The sequence below is a fragment of the Lepidochelys kempii genome, chromosome 1 (genome assembly GCF_965140265.1).
Source record: "Lepidochelys kempii isolate rLepKem1 chromosome 1, rLepKem1.hap2, whole genome shotgun sequence".
NCBI classification, from domain to species: domain Eukaryota; kingdom Metazoa; phylum Chordata; order Testudines; family Cheloniidae; genus Lepidochelys; species Lepidochelys kempii.
The window spans coordinates 241852494-241872404 of NC_133256.1; the positions used below are offsets into that span (position 1 = coordinate 241852494).

Genomic DNA, 19911 nt, shown 5'->3' on the forward strand with positions numbered 1-19911 from the left:
TGAGAGCATATGAGAACTCCCATTGACTTAAGGGAACTCTTGTTTAGTAAGGTGAGACTATTAGGACCTCTACCCACAGGAATATGCCCCCACTCACCTGGTTAATTTGCAGGTATTGTCAGACGCAGCAAGCCTGTTACAAAGAGAATGCACCAGTGCAAGAGGACCCTTTGCCTCACCTTCCTCTCACACACAGTATGAGCCAGGACCCACTTTGGCTACCACCCACCAGCCTGACTAAGGTTGGCTATAGTTATCCCAGGAGTGCTAGCAGTAGATCTGACTGGAACGGGGAGGAGGCACCTGTGTTAGCCACACCCTTCAAAGAGAGAAGAAAGGGAACCCCTTGACAAGGAATCTTCCAACTTCATTTTTAATTGTAAAAGTCTGGATTACAAAAATTAAAAAAAATAAAAATCACAAAAATTGATTCTTTGTCCAGTAAAAAAAAATAAATTCATGGCCCTGGTGGGGTATGCCAGAAATCCCAGAAAGGGATCAGCTTTCTGGCATCACATTTGGCAAGAATGGTATAGAGTTACAACAAGAAACTCTATCAAAGCACTGAGACATCTTTATAAACAGGGTAAGTCTTCTTCCCTTAGTTTGTGTGTAGGAAGAAGTAAGGTGGTGAGTTTAAGTTACAATATGCTGGATTACAAATAAAGGACTGTATACCCTGCAAATACAACTAGGCTTTAGACTAGTTACAAACTACTGCTAAGGTCTAGCCGATACTCCAAACTGAAATCATCTTGTTAGTTGGTTTGGGGACAAGGGTCATGCAACCAGGGTTGTATTTATAGTATAAACAACAAGCTCTCTGGCCTCAACTGCTCTAGCCTTTATGCTCCTTCAGAAGTTTTCCACCATTGTTATTGCCCATTTATATCCCTCAGCAGTGAGAGGTGCCAGTGGCTGCTAGTAGTTTAGCCACTGTGTTGTTCAGAGCTGTAGGGTTAGACAACACTGGCAGTTAAAAGGGCAATGGCTGGTCTATATCAGGATTTCCACCACTGGGGGAGATGAACTGATGGTGCCTAGAGTGGGACCTTTGAGGGAAAAAAGGCATTAGAGGCGACACAGCTTTGGAGTGGGGGGTAAGAGAAGGTTGGTGGAGGTTTGAGAAGAGATCTCACAAAAGAAAGAGCTTCATAATGTGAATGTTTCCCTTTCTGGCCTGTCCAGGCTGGCAGAGAATCATGGGAAGAGAAGCAATTTGAAAACACGGTTATGCTGCCCTGGATATATAGGACTTCAGAGTGTTTAGGCAGAATTAAATAGACACTTTCTAGATTAAGTAGGTATCTTGTTTAGAAAATGCAAATTATGTCCTGGGTGCATTAGACATCATAATAATGTTTAGGGTTAGGGTTTGTCTTTGTTTAAAAACTGCTTTTCTTAATACAGTTCCCATTACTGTAGAACAGGGCCTTATACAGTCCCTCACTTCTAGAACAGCAACAGGAGAGAACACTTGAGTCCTGGAGGACTAGTTCCTCTCCATGATTATTAGTTACACATGTAGCTTTTGTTGTGTTTGGTTGCATTCTGGACAACAGTACATTTTGCCCTATGCTCATAGTAGGTGAAGGTGCCTCCAGGCTGTAACCATGTCCTATGGAAACATTATATAAGTTACAAGAGGACTTCGATACAATCTACAAATGATCTCATCTATTAGGAAAGGTAGTAGAGCAAGGCATGCTAAGATGAAAGTAATGCCCCCCCCCTGCAACCTAGCATTAAATTCCACAAACTATCCAAGCCCCACAGCACACTGATATACTGTTGATTCACAGCAGGTTACGTGTTCTTAAGCTTCTGTCACAGGATGCTGGAAAGCAGATTTATGGAAGTTTTCCTTGAGAATGTGACCTTCCTAGTCTAGCACTGGTCATGTTCTGTGCACCGTTGTGCTGGGTCATACATCTGTGTCAGCAGATCCGTAACTCGTTCTCCAAACCATAGATTTTTGCCTTTAGGTTTCTTAGCTCCCCTTGAATTTTCCTTGTTCGTCTGTTCCCTTGGCGGACCTCATGCAGAATTGCAAGGTCCTGGTCTGGGCCAATGTTCATGGTCACCTAGAGAGAGGAAAAAAAAACAAACCAGAAAGACTTGGTATGTGGTGTATGATCTGGAGAAAATTATGAAGAGAGCAATCCTGTCCAAGGAGATTCATTGTACCTAGCAAGGGGAACTACAACCAGTGTGTCTGAGCTGCCCTGACATCATACATGGAACGAAGCTCTAGGATGGAGTGTAGATAATGGAAGTGTCTTGTTAGTATCATGGGGGTGTCCTACCAGTGCAATGGAAGAGGGATCTCTAAAGTGTAACCTGAAACGTATCAGTAAATGGTCAGCTGTTTAACAAATCATTTCCAGTATAATTTAAAAGGACTCATTAAAATGTGACAAATTATATATTTATTACCCAGCTTTTTTGTACTTAAGTCTCAATCGTAGTCTCAGGAGACATCCTCTACAGGTGGTAGTGAGGATATCTTCTTGCCTTGGCAGAAGACTGCATTTGGTTATCGAATAGTTCTTTTTGATGTAGAATAACCAGAATGATTTAGGATCATGGTTGTTATGTCTAACCCAGTGGTTCCCAAACTTTAACAGCCCGCGAACCCATTTCACTAAATTGTAAAATCTTGTGAACCCCCTCCTAAAAAGGAATATTTCCAGGGATTTATGTGTATATTTTCTCAGTGTGATGGATGCGCTTGCTTTGTTCTACATAACTCTTGGAAGTCTGGAACCACTGGAGAAAGAAAGTCTCAGGTCTGGTTCGGTATCAAGTCTGTTTCTGTATTTGGTTTTCAGATGTGCATAGGAAGAAAACGCTTTCTCGTATAAGTATGTTGTTGAAAATGGTAACAAAACTACAGCAGCTTTTTCTGCCAGAAGGGGGTACTCATTTCTTAAACTCAGCCAAAAGTTGATCAATGACAGATTTCTGAAACTCCTTTTCAGTTCGTAATCACAGGACATCTCAATCAATTTCTCTTTTTCCTCAGTGTTCAATATCGGTGTTGAGAAAGTGGTATCCTCAAAAGGGTTGCAGATCCAGTCATTATCGCCTGACATAGCTGGAAAGTATTCCCTGAAAGTTGTGCAAAGTCCTTTTAGGTGTGCAATTATATTGGTTTTATTGCACTGATCCAACTGAAGTTTATGTTCTGCCAGGAAGTCATGAAGATTACTGAAACACTCAGTTTGATTGTTTTCCAAACAGCTTTACTTCCGCCACAAGGTCCGTCCCTAGGAGGGTGCCCTGCAAGGGACAAGTTAGCTTGGACCACCCCCCACATACAGCGTGGCCCCTGCTCACTCTACCTTCGATGCCAACTTCCCCTGTCTGACAAGGACAGAGGTCTGAGCTGCCACCTGCGCACCTGGGGTCTCAGCTGCCGCCCTTCCCATACAGGGCTCAGGCTACTGGCCCTGCGCCGGGGTCTGGGCTGCCAGCTCCGCACTCCAGTGGGGTCCAGCAGTAGGAGCCCCACGATCACCCCGGTCAACTGAGCTCCACTGAGCTCGGGCTGCCAGCCCCGCAGACTGCTGGGGCTCGGGCTGGCGGCCCCGCAACCAGGTCCCACCTGCTGCCTCCAATGTCCGGGGTCCTCTGGCCGCCATTAGTGAAATTTTTCTGGTGAACCCCCTGTAACGTTCTGCGAACCCCCCAACGGAACCCCAGTTTGGGAACCATTGGTCTAGCCTGTATGTTGTATTTTATTAATGCACCCCCTTGTGGTCATGGATGTAATAAGAATAGGACAATACAATTAGGCTGAAATAATTAACTAGGTATTGACGTGGATTTGATTAACCATTTCCTTTTCTTTTCTGCAGGTTAACCATTTCTTGTGGTATCATTTGAATAACCCTTGCTAAGCAGGATATTCCTGAAGTCATTATATTCAATGTATGACCAGCTGAACTTACTTCTGCACTTTGAGCCCTAATTCTTTGCACCAAGTACTCAGGTCTGCTCCCACTGAGCTTGATGACAAAGCTCTCACTGACTTCACTAAGAGCAGAATCAATATCTAGAACTGTCAGGAGAAAAGCCAAACAGGTCTGCAACACTCCATACAGAATATACTTCTGCAGTTAATACTTACTTGCCTCACAATTGTGTTGGGAGAATCAGATTTTGTAAAGTGCTTGGAGATAGCAGATGAAAAGCCTTAAAGAAGTAGCATAACTAGGTGTCTTAACTACATCCACTGTATAATCACACCAATCTCTAGTAATCTGGATGCCTATTCAATTAACAACTATGAATATTTTTCTCTTCACAATATACATATAACCTGTAACTTTCCATAACACTGAAAGGTACCATATGTTACAAGTCTCTAAAGGCCCAAGTAAGAAAAAACAGGAATTTCCAATAACTTAGGCTCCAAAGATTTGAATATTCAACCCTGACACTTCTCCCCCCACCCGCTGGGCCAATACCATCTCAGCCCTTGCCCCAAAGATGATCAATTATTACCTTGAAGAGCTGTTTCTCTATGTCCTTCAACCTCTGTCTAAGTTGCTTGATGTCATTCTTGAAGCCCTCCACCTCCATGCTACGCCGTTTCTCCAGGGCCTCATATCGTTGGGTCATTAGCCGCAAACGCTTCCCCATCTTCTCTGAGCGCTCCTGGGGATAGGAAAGCACAATAGAATTTGAAGGGAAGGGCACCATCAAACAAACATGAATATGGAGAAGGGGAAATCAGACAGCCCCAAGAGGCTGCAAACCCATCCCGCAGCAGCAGACAGAGGAGTTACCTTGAAAAGCTCTCGGCCAACATCTCCTTCTTCACGAATTCTAGCCAGCTCACCCTCCAGAGCAACACACTGCTCTCGGTACATATCTGCCAATCGATGCACTTGTGTTAGCTGCTCCTGTAAGGACTGGAGCCCAGGAGAAAGAATTAGCATTAATAGATGCTGGAGGCAGGTAGCCAGTACACACAGCACTTCCCTCCCTAAAGAACAAAGGTGGGACGCAAGAAAATTGTCACAACTCTGTGAGTGCTCTTTGGTGGAGATATCATGACAGAAAATAACCAAATGAGTAACCCTAGAAATTGGAGTTGGTGCAGGTAGCCAGACAAGAAAGATTAGAGATCTAAGAATGCCAAAACTCCTTCAAATTACAGGATCAACTCTGTTCAGATGAGACATTAAAATACAAAACAAACATGGTTCTAGCCACCATGTAGTCATTAGAACCCACAACCCTTTTAAAAAAAAAAAAAAAAAACAAAAAAAAGCAAGGGTTGGTCCCACTGTCCTCAGTCAAAAATTCCCCATCTCACCTCTGTTTGATTGCTGCTCTCCATCTCAGAGGTGGCTGCATTTCAATGGTGGATAAAGGAATTACTTCAGGTATATACTGTGGTTAGTAAACTATTATGGGTACATGTAATATGAGGGCAGTACAAGTTCCCATGGTTCTCCCTTCAAGTACATTAGTGGCTGAAGAAAAAAAACCTGACAGCTGGATGGGAGCAGCAGAATTGTGAGTGGCATTATTCCCAAAAAAGCAGTGTTCTCACAACAGCAGGCAAAACACAGAGTGTTCTTACTACAAACAGTCAGCAGAATTTATTCCAAAGGATGGTTGCCCATTTCGTGCTTGGAAATATCTAGTCCTAATAAAGAGCTTGAGAGCTGTGCAACGATATGCCACTTGGCAGGTGGAACAAGCTGAGGAGCTACATGCTTGTTTTGGGTGTGGAAGGAGGGGGGGATATTAGTCTTGTGAGACAAAACCCCGTGAAGCGCCATTATAAACTAACAGAGTTCTGGCTTCATAGCATTTTCTCTTTAAAGTTAATAAGCAACAACATTCCCTGTAAAGTGCATCTTTCTATGCCTCAGTCAGCATAACAAATGTATCCTGGGATGGAGAATTCCCGCTCTAAAACAGGGAACACCAGTTTCTCCGTAAAGTACCATGGTGAGATCCAATCCTAGACTCTCTCAAACCTCCATCCATAAACAGGTGGATTTCTTTTCCAAGGGAACAGCAATTACCTTGAGTTCTCCACTCTGTGCTTTCCACATTTCACTCTCTGCTTGAGAAATCGGCTTGATGTCTCTCTCCTTCTTCTTCTTCTCTCTCTCTGGCTCCCTGCTGATGATAAGCTGATCCCTGTTTACATCAAGCTTCCTCAACAGACAGTCCTTCTCTGCCATCCATGATTTCTCATTGGCTCGTGCATCGAACTTCAGCTGAAGGAAGTCACGCGTGCTCTCATACAGCAGGTTTTGAGTCTGATGGAGCCTGAAGACAGGGATTGAACTAAAGTAATAATATCACTGACTTCCCCAATTCCCTTCATCATTCACCTGTACTCTCACTGGGAGTTGGAGTGGGCATGGGATGAGAGAGGCCAGGAGCTTCCCTCGCATACTTTCAAGGGCCAAGTTCTCCAGGGATGAAAGAGGATTTTTAGTTTATTCAATCAATTACATACAAAGCAACTGACCAAATACTCTGCTTTTCTGCCTATTCGGGCATGGCTACACTGAAAACTTCAAAGCGCTGTCGTGGGAGTGCTTCTGCAGCAGCGCTTTGAAGTGCAAGTGCGGTTGTGCGCGAGTGCTGGGAGAAAGCTCTCCCAGCGCTCCTGGTAACCCACCTCCACGAGGGGATTAGCTCCCAGCCCGGCTCCCAGCGCTCGGAGCCCATTTACACTAGCGCTTTAAAGCGCTCTGACTTGCTGCGCTCAGGGGGGTGATTTTTCACACCCTGAGCCAGCAAGTTAGAGCGCTATAAAATGTAAGTGTAGCCAAGCCCTTAGGTTGCAAACCTATAGGTGATATTTATATTTTGGGTTTCCTGCCACGATTAAACCAGAACCATTCTCTTGCACTCACTTATCTGTCAGGGTTTTGATCTTGTCCTGGTCCCTCTGATGCTGGACCTGCACTTCCTCTACGTGAATCCGCCTGTCCTCTAGCAGTGCATCAAGCTGCTCTTTGGATAACCGGGTCTGCTCTTCCATCTGAGCCTGCAGGGCCTCCACCTGGATTGGCACACAGGGAAGGCATAGAGTGAGATCATACACCAGGCATGCTGCTTGAGAGCCCTGTTTAAATTCCAGATTAGGCACAGACACAGTGAGAAAACACCCCCTGCCCTATAATGCTATATTATATAGGTCTAATTTCTCTGCAGGCCTTGAAGTTAGGAGCAATCTACTTTGGAGATCTAGAAGTTTCCTGTAACAGATTTCCCTATCCCATGTGAGAGGCACACTTTACAGAAGGTGGGCCAGATTCTTCATTCATTTCCTGCATTGGGCACAGGAAGGAAAGTGATGGGGCAAAGGTGAATTTAAGTCACTTTTGTGCATCACTAATTCTGGCCCCTGTTGCAATTTAGAGCAGCCCTGGGGCTCTCATCACCCAAAAGCTTTTCTTGTTTCATGCCAATCTTACTGCCCTTGTAAATCCATTGCAGAGAGAGCTAAATAGATTGGGAGTAAGTGGGAGGCATTGCCAGGGAAGCATAAAGTGGAGATGGGCATGCCCAGTGTAAGGATAGAGGGCATAGGAAAGCAGCATGTTTGGCTGTTGTATAAACCCATGTGTGACGCTGTATGGAATATGTGGAACACCAATATTATAAAATTGCAAGGAATCTGATCAGATACGCCATGTGATGTAACTGCAAAAATGTTATAAACATAAACCAGATTATCATACTTGGCAAACTGTATCACCTTTGTATTATGAAAAAAGAAAAGGAGTACTTGTGGCACCTTAGAGACTAACCAATTTATTTGAGCATGAGCTTTCGTGAGCTACAGCTCACATCAGCTGTATAATAAACCCATTAAAAGATCAGGGACCACACCTGATGAGCCAGGAAGCCATGTATGGGCATGCCTAAGACAGAAAACTCTAAAGTTTTTCCATGTGCTGTGAAACTTGTGTTTGGAACACAGGAAGTGCAAGCTTCATGGCAAAAGAATATAAAAGGCATTATGAATCTTCTCCATTTTGTCTTCAATTCCGCTTCCGACCTCTGGAGTAAATTTTCTATAACTGAAGCTCTGAAGAAAGGACTGAACGACCCATCCAAGCTGTGGATATGTTCTAGAGGGACTTTCAAGCCAGCACACTCACCAACACTGCTAAAAACCTGATACAATATGGACTTTGTAGTCTGTTGTATGTACCAAATTGCTTTACCATTTAACAACTCATCTTGTTCTTTCTTTTATAATAAATCTTTAGTTTTAGACACTAAAGGATTTGCTGGCAGGGTGGTATTTTGGGTAAGATCCAAACCTACACTGACGTGGTAAGGTGGCTGTCTCTTCAGGTCAGAAGAACATTTTGTATATGTGAGCAGAGTTTTGATATAACTCCTCGTACTGGACCAAGGTGCTGATTGGGAGCCAGAGAACTGGAATGCAGTAAGGGGGCTGTGTGATTCCCATGTCCCCCCCTCCCCCCTTTTTCTTGATAACCAATGTAGGGATCAGCAGCAGTTTGTGACTGGTTGGTGAGTGTTAACCACCGGTCTTTGGGAAAATCTGTTCTCCCTTTTGCAGCATGCCCTGACCTTGCCATTTCCAGTGAAGGCACCCGTGTCACACCATGCATGGGCAGAAGTTGCATCTGTTGAGCAGTAAATGCTTTTTTACCTGCAGTAAGAGTGTTTGATTGTCTCTGTGATATCTCTCAGGACTTTCTGGTTTCTCTCCTTTTGCTGCTGGTTTTGATGTGCTTCTTTTAGTGCCTGCTGCAGAGAACAAGATTAATTGAGATAACTACTCCACTCCTTTCTCCGAGCCTATGCGTGAGACTTTGCCCAGCAGGGAATATTGTAGATGTGCTGGCTGCCCTGAAGGAAAGGAAGAGCTTGCAGCTACTGCACCACAGCATCTTCCAGCAGAAGTCACGGCAGGAAACATTCTAGCACTGGCTTTGGGGAGCTCATGGCGACTGCACGCTTTTCACACATCCAGCACTATCGTGATATTCAGCCACCCTCCAAGTACTTGTCTTTTGGCTGGTATGGAAAGTCACTTTTGGGGTACCTGTTCTGGAAGTGTAAGTATTGCTCCGTTCATGTGGATCCCTCGATTTGATTGGTTTTTGAGGAACGGTGACCTACAGGAGCAAAAACAGATCTGTTACCTGAACGTTCTGCATTCTGTTCTCTGAGCCCACGCATCAAGAATGAATACTAGAAGGGTGGGAAGAGACTTAAAAGAGCAGCATGCCCATCGGTGCAGCAGGAGCAAGGTAAGGACATTTACAAAAGGAATATCAGTGTTGAGAGCAGATGCCCACTGCGATGGGGCTGCTTGAACATCACATTTTCCACCTCTTCCGCCATTGTATAGTTCTCAATGATTGGGGATTGGTCCTGTCTTTACTGACTTCAATGGGAACAGGATCAAGCCTGTCATAAATATAAAGGGAAGGGTAAACCCCTTTAAAATCCTTCCTGGCCAGGGGAAAGCTCCTCTCACCTGTAAAGGGTTAAGAAGCTAAAGGTAACCTCGCTGGCACCTGACCAAAATGACCAATGAGGAGACAAGATACTTTCAAATGCTGGGAGGAGGGAAAAAAACAAAGGGTCTGTGTGATGCTTTTGCCGGGGACAGAACAGGAATGGAGTCTTAGAACTTAAGTAAGTAATCTAGCTAGGTATGTGTTACATTATGATTTCTTTAAATGGCTGAGAAAATAGCTGTGCTGAATAGAATGAATATTCTTGTCTGTGTGTCTTTTTTGTAACTTAAGGTTTTGCCTAGAGGGATTGTCTATGTTTTGAATCTAATTACCCTGTAAGGTATTCACCATCCTGATTTTACAGAGGTGATTCTTTTTTTTACTACTATTAAAAGTCTTCTTGTAAGGAAACTGAATGCTTTTTCATTGTTCTAAGATCCAAGGGTTTGGGTCTGTGGTCACCTATGCAAATTGGTGAGGATTTTTACCAAAACCTTCCCCAGGAAGTGGGGTGCAAGGGTTGGGAGGATTTTGGGGGGAAAGACGTGTCCAAACTACGTTTTTTCAGGAACCCAGATAAAGTTTGGTGGTGGCAGTGGAAATCCAAGGGCAAAGGGTAAAATAATTTGTACCTTGGGGAAGTTTTAACCTAAGCTGGTAAAAGTAAGCTTAGGAGGTTTTCATGCAGGTCCCCATATCTGTACCCTAGAGTTCAGAGTGGGGAAGGAACCTTGACAAGGCCTTTAGCAGAAGATCCAGCATTCAGATGTGGGAGGGAAAGGAAGAGCAACAGTGTGCTTTTTTTCCTCCACTTACCCTCTTGCCAACTGGTGCACTGCGAAACATATGTATAACAAATCTACGTATACCCATACACTTAAACCCAGGAAGAAATCAAAGGCAAGAACTAACTGCTTGGTGCAGCTATTGATCCAGATCTACCTTGTGTGCTGAGATCCACTCAATGCAAGAAGAAAAAGCAGCCATCAGGGAGCTGATACAGTTCCCTCGTTCTCATGGTGCTTCTGCAATGGCTCCAGCTCCAGCATTTGCACCAGCTGGCCACAATCCCCCAAGACACAAATATGCCAGTAAGGAATTAGCTTTGGACATGTCCCTTTCCCACTGCCTCTGCCAGGGCCAGTTAAACTATCCGAACCAACTGAAAGCTCCCACACACAAAGGAAATTCAGGGCTGCTTTCCGGGACTTTTGCACAACCTGAGCAGTGAAGATGGCAGCAAGCAGCCTTTTAAAGCTTTTTTTTTTTTTTAAAGCAGATTACACAACCGGGAGCCAATCACGCTCTCTGGCGGGAAATTAAAAACAAAATAATACATAAATAAATAAAAGGGGTGGGGGAGAGAGGATGGGGGACAGAAGCCCAGCCTGCATGGGCAAGCCCCAAAACAAGCAACACACTACTTAAAGAAATGAATAGGCAATTACATACACAGAAGAAGCCTATATAGGCTTGCTGGGCACCACCTTGGCAGCCTGCAGGAGGGACTAGACAACAGTAGAGAATCTGGCCCACTATTTCAAGTCTCACTCTGCACCCTCACATCATGGGAGGCCCTGCTTTTTGCCCACCCTTCATGCCGTGCATCACAGCTGTGACCTTTCTGGTCAAACGGGACTACATACACCCAACTTCAGATCCCCTATACAATGCTGCCGAGAGTCACCACTCTTGAAACTTGGCACACTTACTCTCCTGGAGGACAACATACTTCCTTTGCAGCTCTCCTGCGCAGGAAATGAAACCCAGATTTCCCAACACTAACTACCAAGACAGTGGGAAGGCCTCACTCTGTGTCTCGAGTCCCAGCGCTAGTTTATTACAGTGTGTATCAGACCAACACAAAGCCAGCTGAATTTCAAACATCCACATTTTCTGGCAACTCACTGCGTAGAGCTTCTAGGGGCTGAACCCAAAGCAAAGTCTGCCAGAAAGGTGGCAAACGGGCATTCCCAATGAATGGTCTTACCTTGTGTGGAGGCTCCTTATGAAAATACGTAATTTCTCCTGTGTCTGTTCCCACCAAAGCCAAGAGATGCTGAATCTTTTTTCTGTCTTCTAGCTCCCTGGAATTCATGGAGAAGCATCAGCACATTTCTATTCCAAAATACATCAAGCCTGTACTCTCTCTAGAGGTTTGTTACTGTAGTTAAACGAGCAGCTCTAACCTGTTCTTCAGATGGTCACAGCCCATGAGACAATGTTGTCCTTAAGCCAGACTGCAAGAGACCCAGTTAACACTGAAGATGCATGGGAGGAGTTTCCATTCTGCTGGTGCACTGAGGAATTCCCCTTTTAGAACTGCCTGATAGTCATACATGGGCTTATATAGGGATGGCAGATACTGAAAGGACATGGACTGTGAATTTATTAATAAAAGCTCATAGTCCAGGGGGAATATGACCTAGTTAGGAAGACTTCAATCCTGTAGTTATTCTGCTTTTCAGAAGATTGAGAAACCTCCTTTGCCTTAGAAGCTCATATATTCCACCACAATTTTACCTAGGGAGGTGGTGGAATCTCCTTTCTTAGATATTTTTAAGGTCAGGCTTGACAAAGCCCTGGCTGGGATGATTTAGTTGGGGATTGGTCCTGCTTTGAGCAGGGGGTTGGACTAGATGACCTCCTGAGGTCCCTTCCAACCCTGATATTCTATGATTCTATGATAATCCGGAATGTGATGGATATACAGGGTTTTAGGATATACAGGGTTTGAGGGTACACAAGAACACTACCCACCACACATAAAAGGAGACCCCATCAAGCCAACCAAAAACTGCTGAGATTAATTCCCATCCGGAGTTCAGAAGCATCTTAGAGAGGCATGTGCTACTGAGAGCTAATTTGGTGCAGCTGAGCCTATTCAGGCTCATTACCTTAACACAGACAAACAGGGGGTGTTGACCAGAAGACAAAACAGGTAGCACTGGGAAAACGGAGAAGTTACCCTCTTTGGTCTGTGTTTTCTATGAGTTTCCTGCTTCTAAAACTGCATCGAAGAAATGCAGCTAAAGAATTATGCCAAGCTCACGTCAAGTTGAGTTAAACCAGAACCTCCAAGCTGAAGTAGGTGATTTTGTGATTGAACCGGACCCGTTGGTAAACTTTCGCTCTTTGTTATACCAAGTCCCTGTTTTGTGGGCCTGTGTTCTGCAGCAAGATCCTTGGTTTCTCTGGTACAGCAGACTAGGAGTCCTGCAGCACAGTCATTTCACATTTTAAAAAAGGAAGTTTGTAATAATTGTATAATAGTCAGTACAGTAGATCTGCATAGAAGGGAGGAGCAACAGCAGCATTTCTTTTGTCCAGTTCAGCATTTGGGAGGATTGCATTGGGCCTGATCCTCAGAAGTGTGGCACACCTGCCATTTTCACTGACTTTAGACCCATAGCGAGATTAATAACAACTTGTACTATAGTGCCTAGGTGCTGCAGTTATAGAGCAGGACACTGTGCAATCTGCTGTACAGACACAGAACAAAAAGCTTTCAAGATGGCTCTACTAATTCATGTGGCTTCCAGAAACACTACCTACCCATGAGAAACAGCGAAGAAAACTCTTCCCCCCACCATCTCCAGCCCTGCACCTGATTTTCAGCCGATCATTCTCAGCGTAGAGGCGCAGCACATGTTCCCTTTCCTGGAAGAGGTAAACTTGCATGTCACTCAAAGCCGTCTGTAACTCGGCAATCTCCTGTTCCCGTTGACGCATTTCCCACTGTAGTTTGTGCTATGGAGAGAAAACAGGGCATGTAAAATGGTACTGACAACAGAGACAAAGAGCATCTTTTGCCTCAGATGACCCGAGTCTGCATCTAAAACTAGCAGCTGTTAGTGTGTCAAATGACTAGCCTTGGTAGATTTTTGTTTTTATTTATAATTGATGAATACTACAGAATTTTATTTTTTATCAATTTAAGTTTTCAGGAATGAGTAAAATTATGTTGTAAAGCATTTTTTTCAATTTTTATCACTTTTAAATTTTCCACAGTTGCTGGAGCTTATGGGAATGGGGAACGTCAGACAACACTGATGACAGCAGACATTGAGATTCAAAACATTAAAGCTTTATAACCATTAAAACATCAATTATCATATGTCAAAACATACAAAGTAAACAGCCTTAAATCAAATTCTAATAAGTTCTCAAGTGGCATTTTTCTTAATTTGCTTATCTGTAAAGTTTGATCATTGATGGAAATATTTTTTTTCATCTGTTTGTGTGTGTACCTTGAAATAAATTTATCAACATTTACTGAAACTAATTCTTCCAAGTTCACAAATGACTCTTAAATTGGATCACCAAACTTTAACCAGCAGAGGGCAGTATTGGCAGCTTGTCTGGAGAAGACTTCAACAGCAAGCTCCTGCCCATGGAGACTGTAGCTTCCACCATGCAATGCTCTGCCTCGATCCAAGTGATCATGAAGTATTAAACAAGATGGAGCAACCTATCCTAGATGTTATTCTCAAAAACCTCCCATGGGTTAAGGTTGGGGTACTGCAGGGTTTAATAATAAGTGTTCTGACCAATTACAAAACTGGCTCAGTGATCATGGTTTTCATGGGGGAGAAGTAACTAACTCTCAGAAGAGCATTCCTGTAGGAGAGGATCCTGGGAGACCTGCAGTGTTTAGCGCCTTTCCCCACTTTTGACCCAGATGTGCAACTGAGATATTTCCTACATCTCCTGAGGGTTCTCAGTCTGTTTTAGAGATGGCTGATTCATGAGCAGCTCAGTGTATAATGTTTTAAAAGGTGATCACTCCTCTCCCAGACACCTCCTCAGTAGAAAAAGTGCCAATTTTACAGGACACAGCTATACATCTGCTTGATGTAGTGTGGCATTAGGAGATCATCCGGCTTGTTAGAAGAGGCTCCATTTTATAGGATAGTTTTTACTTAGATTATAAGCTCTTTGGGCTAGGAACCATTTTTATGACGTTTGTACGGCACCTAGCACAATGAGGTCATGGTCCATGACTGGGGCTCCCAGGTGCTACTGCAATAAAAATAAAGTCTGTCCCAATAAAACGCTCATTAATTTTGGCCAAATGACCATTCACTCTTCACAGGTCCACCGTGGAGTGTAGGGCAAAGGAAAAGGGTAGTGCAACAGACCAGGTGAACATCTAACCCGGTGTTCAAAGATTAAGAAAACCGCAAACAGCGTAAAGTCTTCCCACAAGTAGAGCCCAATAAGTAGAGGCTTCCCACAAGTAGAGCCCAATAAACTAAAACAAAAGGTCTTATCACAGTCAGCATTTCTTCCCACTGGCTCCTAAATTGGGAGACCAGATGGCCAGAATTCACTCAATTCTAGTGACTCAAGACATAGTGATTCCCCTTCAGCTCAGTCCTGCCACATTCCCCAGCAATTCCCGTCATAAATTATGTCAGCGATGTTAAGTCTTCAACTAAAGGAGAGTATTAACCCTTTCTCTGCCAACCAACAGTGTATATACGTAGTCCGTCACTAGTAAGCTATTTACCTGCTCATCATATGTTCCTTTGTACCTCTCTAGCCTTTTCAAAAGGTCCTCGTGTTCTTCATCAAACTCAGCGATCTTCTTGCGATAGTATTCCAGCAGCTCCCGGGAGGGACGGAGGAAGGCCAGGCGCTCGCTGATGGAAGGGAGAGGAGTAGAATCCCCCTGACTTGGAGTTGGAGAATTGGTATATCTGGAGGAGACATGGGGGGCTGCCAATCTGGACAGAATAGTGGAAAACACACACACACAAAATGCTGCTAAAACAATGAAGAAGAAGGAACCAATGGCCGTTCATTCATACAAGCTTACTGTACCTTACAATGGTGACTGTTCTTGTGGCAGAATTACTTTCTCAAAGTTTGAATTCCGCACAATAACTGCACTAGGATAATGTTAAAAATCTGATTTCAAGGATATCACCTTTTTTTTTTTTAAATTGTGTTTAGCTGTAGTACTACAGTACATTTAGTTCATATCTTCTCTGCCTCCAACAGTCTGAGCTCAAAATTACTAAAACAGGATGTGTGGCATTTTGGAGATACAAGAGCTTTAATGTGGAACTATGCAGTGTTATTGTAGCAGTGTTGGATATTAGAGACACAATGTGGGTGAGGTAATATTTTTTAATTGGACCAACTTCTGTTGGTGAGAGAGACAAGCTTTCGAGCTCCACAGAACTCTTCCTCAGGTGTGGAAAGGTACTCAGGATTTATGGCTTATTACAACCATCTGTAAACCACTAACCCCCCTTTCGGTGTTATGACTACAGGGGTGTTAACAGGCTGCTTCACCTTGAATGGTCCCTTAGAATATGTGCTAACTACTTATTAACTAAATTGGTTAGTCTCTAAGGTGCCACAAGTACTCCTTTTCTTTTTGCCAATACAGACAAACACGGCTGTTACTCTGAAACCTGTACTTATGCTAAACTATCTGTTTGATCTTGTATTTAGTTGTGAAGGTCTTAGTACCTTTCCCAGATCTGAAGAAGAGCTCTGTGTAGCTCAAAAGCTTGTCTCTCCCACCAACAGAAGTTGGTCCAATAAAACATATTACCTCGCCCACCTTGTCTCTTTAGTGTGGAACTGTTTGCTCACCCAAGTGTGGTAGGAAAGGAGGTGCCTGTTGGAGGAAAAGGGTGGGTAGTGGTTTTTGTGAGAGAAGGGTCAAGGGGAATGGGACAAGGTTGCTGGGGAGGGGGAATCTGAGAAAAAGCAGGGGCAGAGAAAGAATAAGGGTTACTGGGGGTAGTAGACAAGTCTGCTGCTAGACTGAAACACACAAAAAACAGACACTGGATAGAGGATAAACACTCAGAGGAAAAAGATGTGAGGTACCAATAAGCCATGTCAGTCTGCAGGGAAAGATGTCAGAGGTGACAGTATCAGAGCACTGAAGTGAAAGAGGAAGAGGGAGAGAAGAAAACTCCATTCAATCAGAAAAGATGTCTGACTACTGAGTCTAATGTACATTCTCAGCATCCTACTGGATTATCACTGCTCCTTGATCCAACAGCAGCTAGAAATGATTTTACAAGTTCCGGTTCAACAGGAGACTGCATCCTTTCTTTTAAGCTGCACAGAAATAAAACCCTCACACTCTGACAGTGAGGGACAGAGAGAAACTTTTATGTGTGTGTATTTGGCACCTAAATAGGATACTTAGGGATACCCTAACATCACATATATATATCGGCATGCAAAATCCACATGCGATTGTGATTCTAAGTTTTGGCACAAAAACTGTGCTTTGTGAATCATTAATTTGTAAATTTGGTATGTGGATGTGCATCTGTACACAGACCTCAGGCTTCGCTCTGAAAACGTGGCCCTTAGTAGCCATGTTGAGTAGACTGCCTTGGTTTTCAGATGTCAACTCTAAAAGGACTAAGAATAAGAAAGCAGCTTAACTACGTAATTATTTTCTAAACAAATCCATTGCCAGAACCTGCCTGGACACTTAGACCTCAAGAGCCAGCCAGATGCCTCATGAATGCATGAGACCAAAGTAATGGTGACACTAATGGGAACATCTAGGGATCTGTTATCAATATTGCTGTTCACATCAGGTTTTTGATATATAAGAAACCCAAGGAATTCAGGATCTTTAATCTCCAGATCTCTTAGATGAGTGCTGAAGATACATTAATACAACCATTTTGTATAGCAGCTTTCACACAAACTGTAAATGACATTTCTTTAGAGTTAAATAATACAGTTATAAACAAACAATAGCAAAGGGAGAAAATAAGAAATATATTTATGGGTAAAAAAATGGTTTTAAATTATTTGAATTAGAGTACAGTTGAGGAGATGCAGAGGAGAAGACTCTTACAGCAACAGTAATAACACTATGGGATAGGAGAGATTGGACACTGGCGTTATATCAGCGTAACGAGTTGAAAAGGAAGATTGGCGCTATGCAATAGGATAGAGGTTAGAGCAAGTCCCAGGACAGCAATTTAGAAGCTAAATGAATGGGGAGGCAGTGGAACTGTCTGAGGATCGCTGCAGACATACTCACCTTTTGGAGGTGGGGGACATTCCTGGAGAGGAATCCATGGTGCTCACTCCACCACCTACAGAAGTGACAACAGTGTACATTTTAGTAGCAGAGAGCATATGGCCAGGTAGGACAGAAAATCATAGGAACACCTCTCTAGTGAGCTGTATAGAATAAGGGTCCCTGCTAGAACAATGACTAAGGCTGTGCCAGACATGCCCAGTGATGTTCAAAAACCACTGTCTGGGTAGTATTTTTGCAGTTCCTTCTCAATTGTATGAAACTGGTCCCTAGATTCCTGGGGGGGGGGGGAGGAGAGGGGAGACCCAAACACCTGCGAAACATTTAAGATTTTTCACTCAAAAAACATCCCTATGGCTATTGAGAGCCAACACCTTCCACTTTCTAGAGTTCTGAAATTTCCTATATTTCATATTGCCCTGGGCTGCCCCGCCCGCCGGTCCCTGCCCCGCGCCCCCAGCAGCGCCCCCTGCTGCCCCACCAGCCTGGAAGGGTCGACAGGAGCCGAGCCCCTGGCCTCCTCCAGGCCCCCGCTTCCCGCACCCTCTGCCGCCTCCCAGCAGCGATCCCAGGGCGCCGCCCTCACCTGCCGAAGCGCGAGCCCACGCGCCAGCGGCGGCTCAACGGAACAGAGCCCAGCCAAACCGGGCGGCAGCGCCAGCCAACCCCGAGCCGCTGCGGCGCCCAGGCCCGCCCCGGCCCGCTCGCCGCGCGGCGGGGCCAGCTCTGCGCAAGGCTCTCTGGGAAGCGTAGTCCTCAGCGCCCGCCGCGGGTGCCTGCGGGAGGCCGGTCCTCACAAGGGGGAACGGGGCGCTGTGTTTTGTACCTAGGAATCGGATGTTGGCTCTGCGTGCGGACCGTATCTCGATTTGCTATTTGAACGTGTTGGAACTGACAGGAAAAGTTGGAAATGAAAAAACACTGTAGGCGAAAAGAAAAAAACCCTGGACTTCCTGTTCCCATTCGTGTGTAGAAATTTTGAACTTTTCCCAATTTCCTGACCAGCTCTAATTTATGTTAAAATGTTACCGTGTACTGGTCTATGCAGGCCGGGTTGTGAAGATGATCTCTCTCTCTCTGTCTCTTCTTTGCACGCACTCACTTTATTTCCTGACCTGGGGTAGTTCCATTTTTAGCACTAGTTACCAGCCAGCCTTGCACAAAATACATCCTAGCTTTAATATATATTGATTCAGTGCCATATACATTATGCTATTAAGTACATTATTATTAATACCATATGTGAACGTAGTGTTGTCTCTGTAACTACTAGGGATAAGATCTTCATGACAGGCAGATTATCCCACCTCTACCGATTTGAGGCTTTTTTTATACTTTCCTCGTTTATACTTCCATGGGTCTGATCCAGTATGGCAATTCCTATGTTCCTAACAAAGCCATCAGTTGTTATAATAGAAGAAATATTACATGTGTACATTAGTAGCATAAATCACAATGTATACTTATTGTAGCATAATGTATCTCACCTACTATTTCTTTCAAAGTGACAAGATGTTAATTATTAAGGCTGCAGAATTGGATCCTTGCTGTCTCTTGACAGAAAAACTGGTCAGTTGCATGTGCCCTGGAACAATTTGCATAGTGGGGGTGTTGGAAGCCAATGAACCTAACTGTATACCCTGTATATGATGGAAACCATTTCAAACCAGGGAGTGCAGCAGCACCCCTAGTTCCAGCACCTGTGGTCAGTTGGTAAAAGAGAAAAAAAGATTGTAATATCCTGGCAACATTTGTCTGAAGATGCATCTCTGTACGCACTAGCAAAACCCAGTGTATTTTAACCTTTCTATGTATTAGAGGCCCCAGCCTGGAGGTTTTGGAAGCTTCTTTTGAAAGCCATCCAAATAGTCTACATGTAGTTTTCTAAAATCAATCTTGTTGTTAGTTGGATGCCCTGGTCCATTTTGCTAGGACGGAATCTGAGGTGCTACATGCTTCTATGATGGAGTATAAATTTAGGATAGAGACTGACAGGGAAAGAGTTAACCTCTCCTTCTGGGTAGAGGCAGGACCACAGTGGGTTTTACGTGGTAGCAAGACTCAGCCTTCTTGAGGGGAATTAATTAATACGAGCGCCATTATGGAAAATCCTCACCTAACCACCAGCAAACAAGTGATATGGTTTAAGTTCAACTCAAAGAGGAAAGATTCATGATTCCATTGCCAGAGCTCCCAAGTTCAAATGTCATGGTTTATGGATTATTTAGGTGTTACTCTTGCACCCCACAACCAGTGCTTAGTGTTATTTTCACAGTCTGAGGCTCACTTCTCATGTAAAATATTTAACCTTCTAATGTAAGTAAGTGTGCAGGAAAAATTGCAAGTTTCCAAACCAGCTTTGTTTCTTAACCCCTTTCTTAAATATTA

The 19911-nt window shown here is 44.0% G+C and overlaps 1 protein-coding gene across 8 annotated transcripts; it reads right to left on the minus strand.

Annotated features, from left to right (window-relative positions):
- Nucleotides 1-357: 357 nt before the first annotated feature.
- Nucleotides 358-18227, minus strand: CCDC77 (coiled-coil domain containing 77). Of its 8 annotated transcripts, none has more exons than XM_073320823.1 (12): nt 18110-18227; nt 17524-17578; nt 15001-15190; nt 13096-13238; nt 11479-11575; nt 9068-9140; nt 8672-8769; nt 6894-7042; nt 6048-6297; nt 4794-4919; nt 4510-4662; nt 358-2084 (listed from the first exon to the last, which is right to left on the minus strand). In XM_073320823.1, the coding sequence occupies exons 2-12, from the start codon at nt 17559-17561 to the stop codon at nt 1938-1940; spliced, it is 1464 nt and encodes a 487-aa protein (XP_073176924.1). In that variant the 5' UTR covers nt 17562-17578; nt 18110-18227; the 3' UTR covers nt 358-1937. The 8 variants fall into 8 exon arrangements, with proteins under 8 accessions (XP_073176924.1, XP_073176916.1, XP_073176890.1 ...); XM_073320815.1 differs by having other exon boundaries at nt 8672-8766; nt 15001-15217; XM_073320789.1 differs by having other exon boundaries at nt 15001-15217.
- Between the last annotated feature and the right edge of the window lie 1684 nt (nt 18228-19911).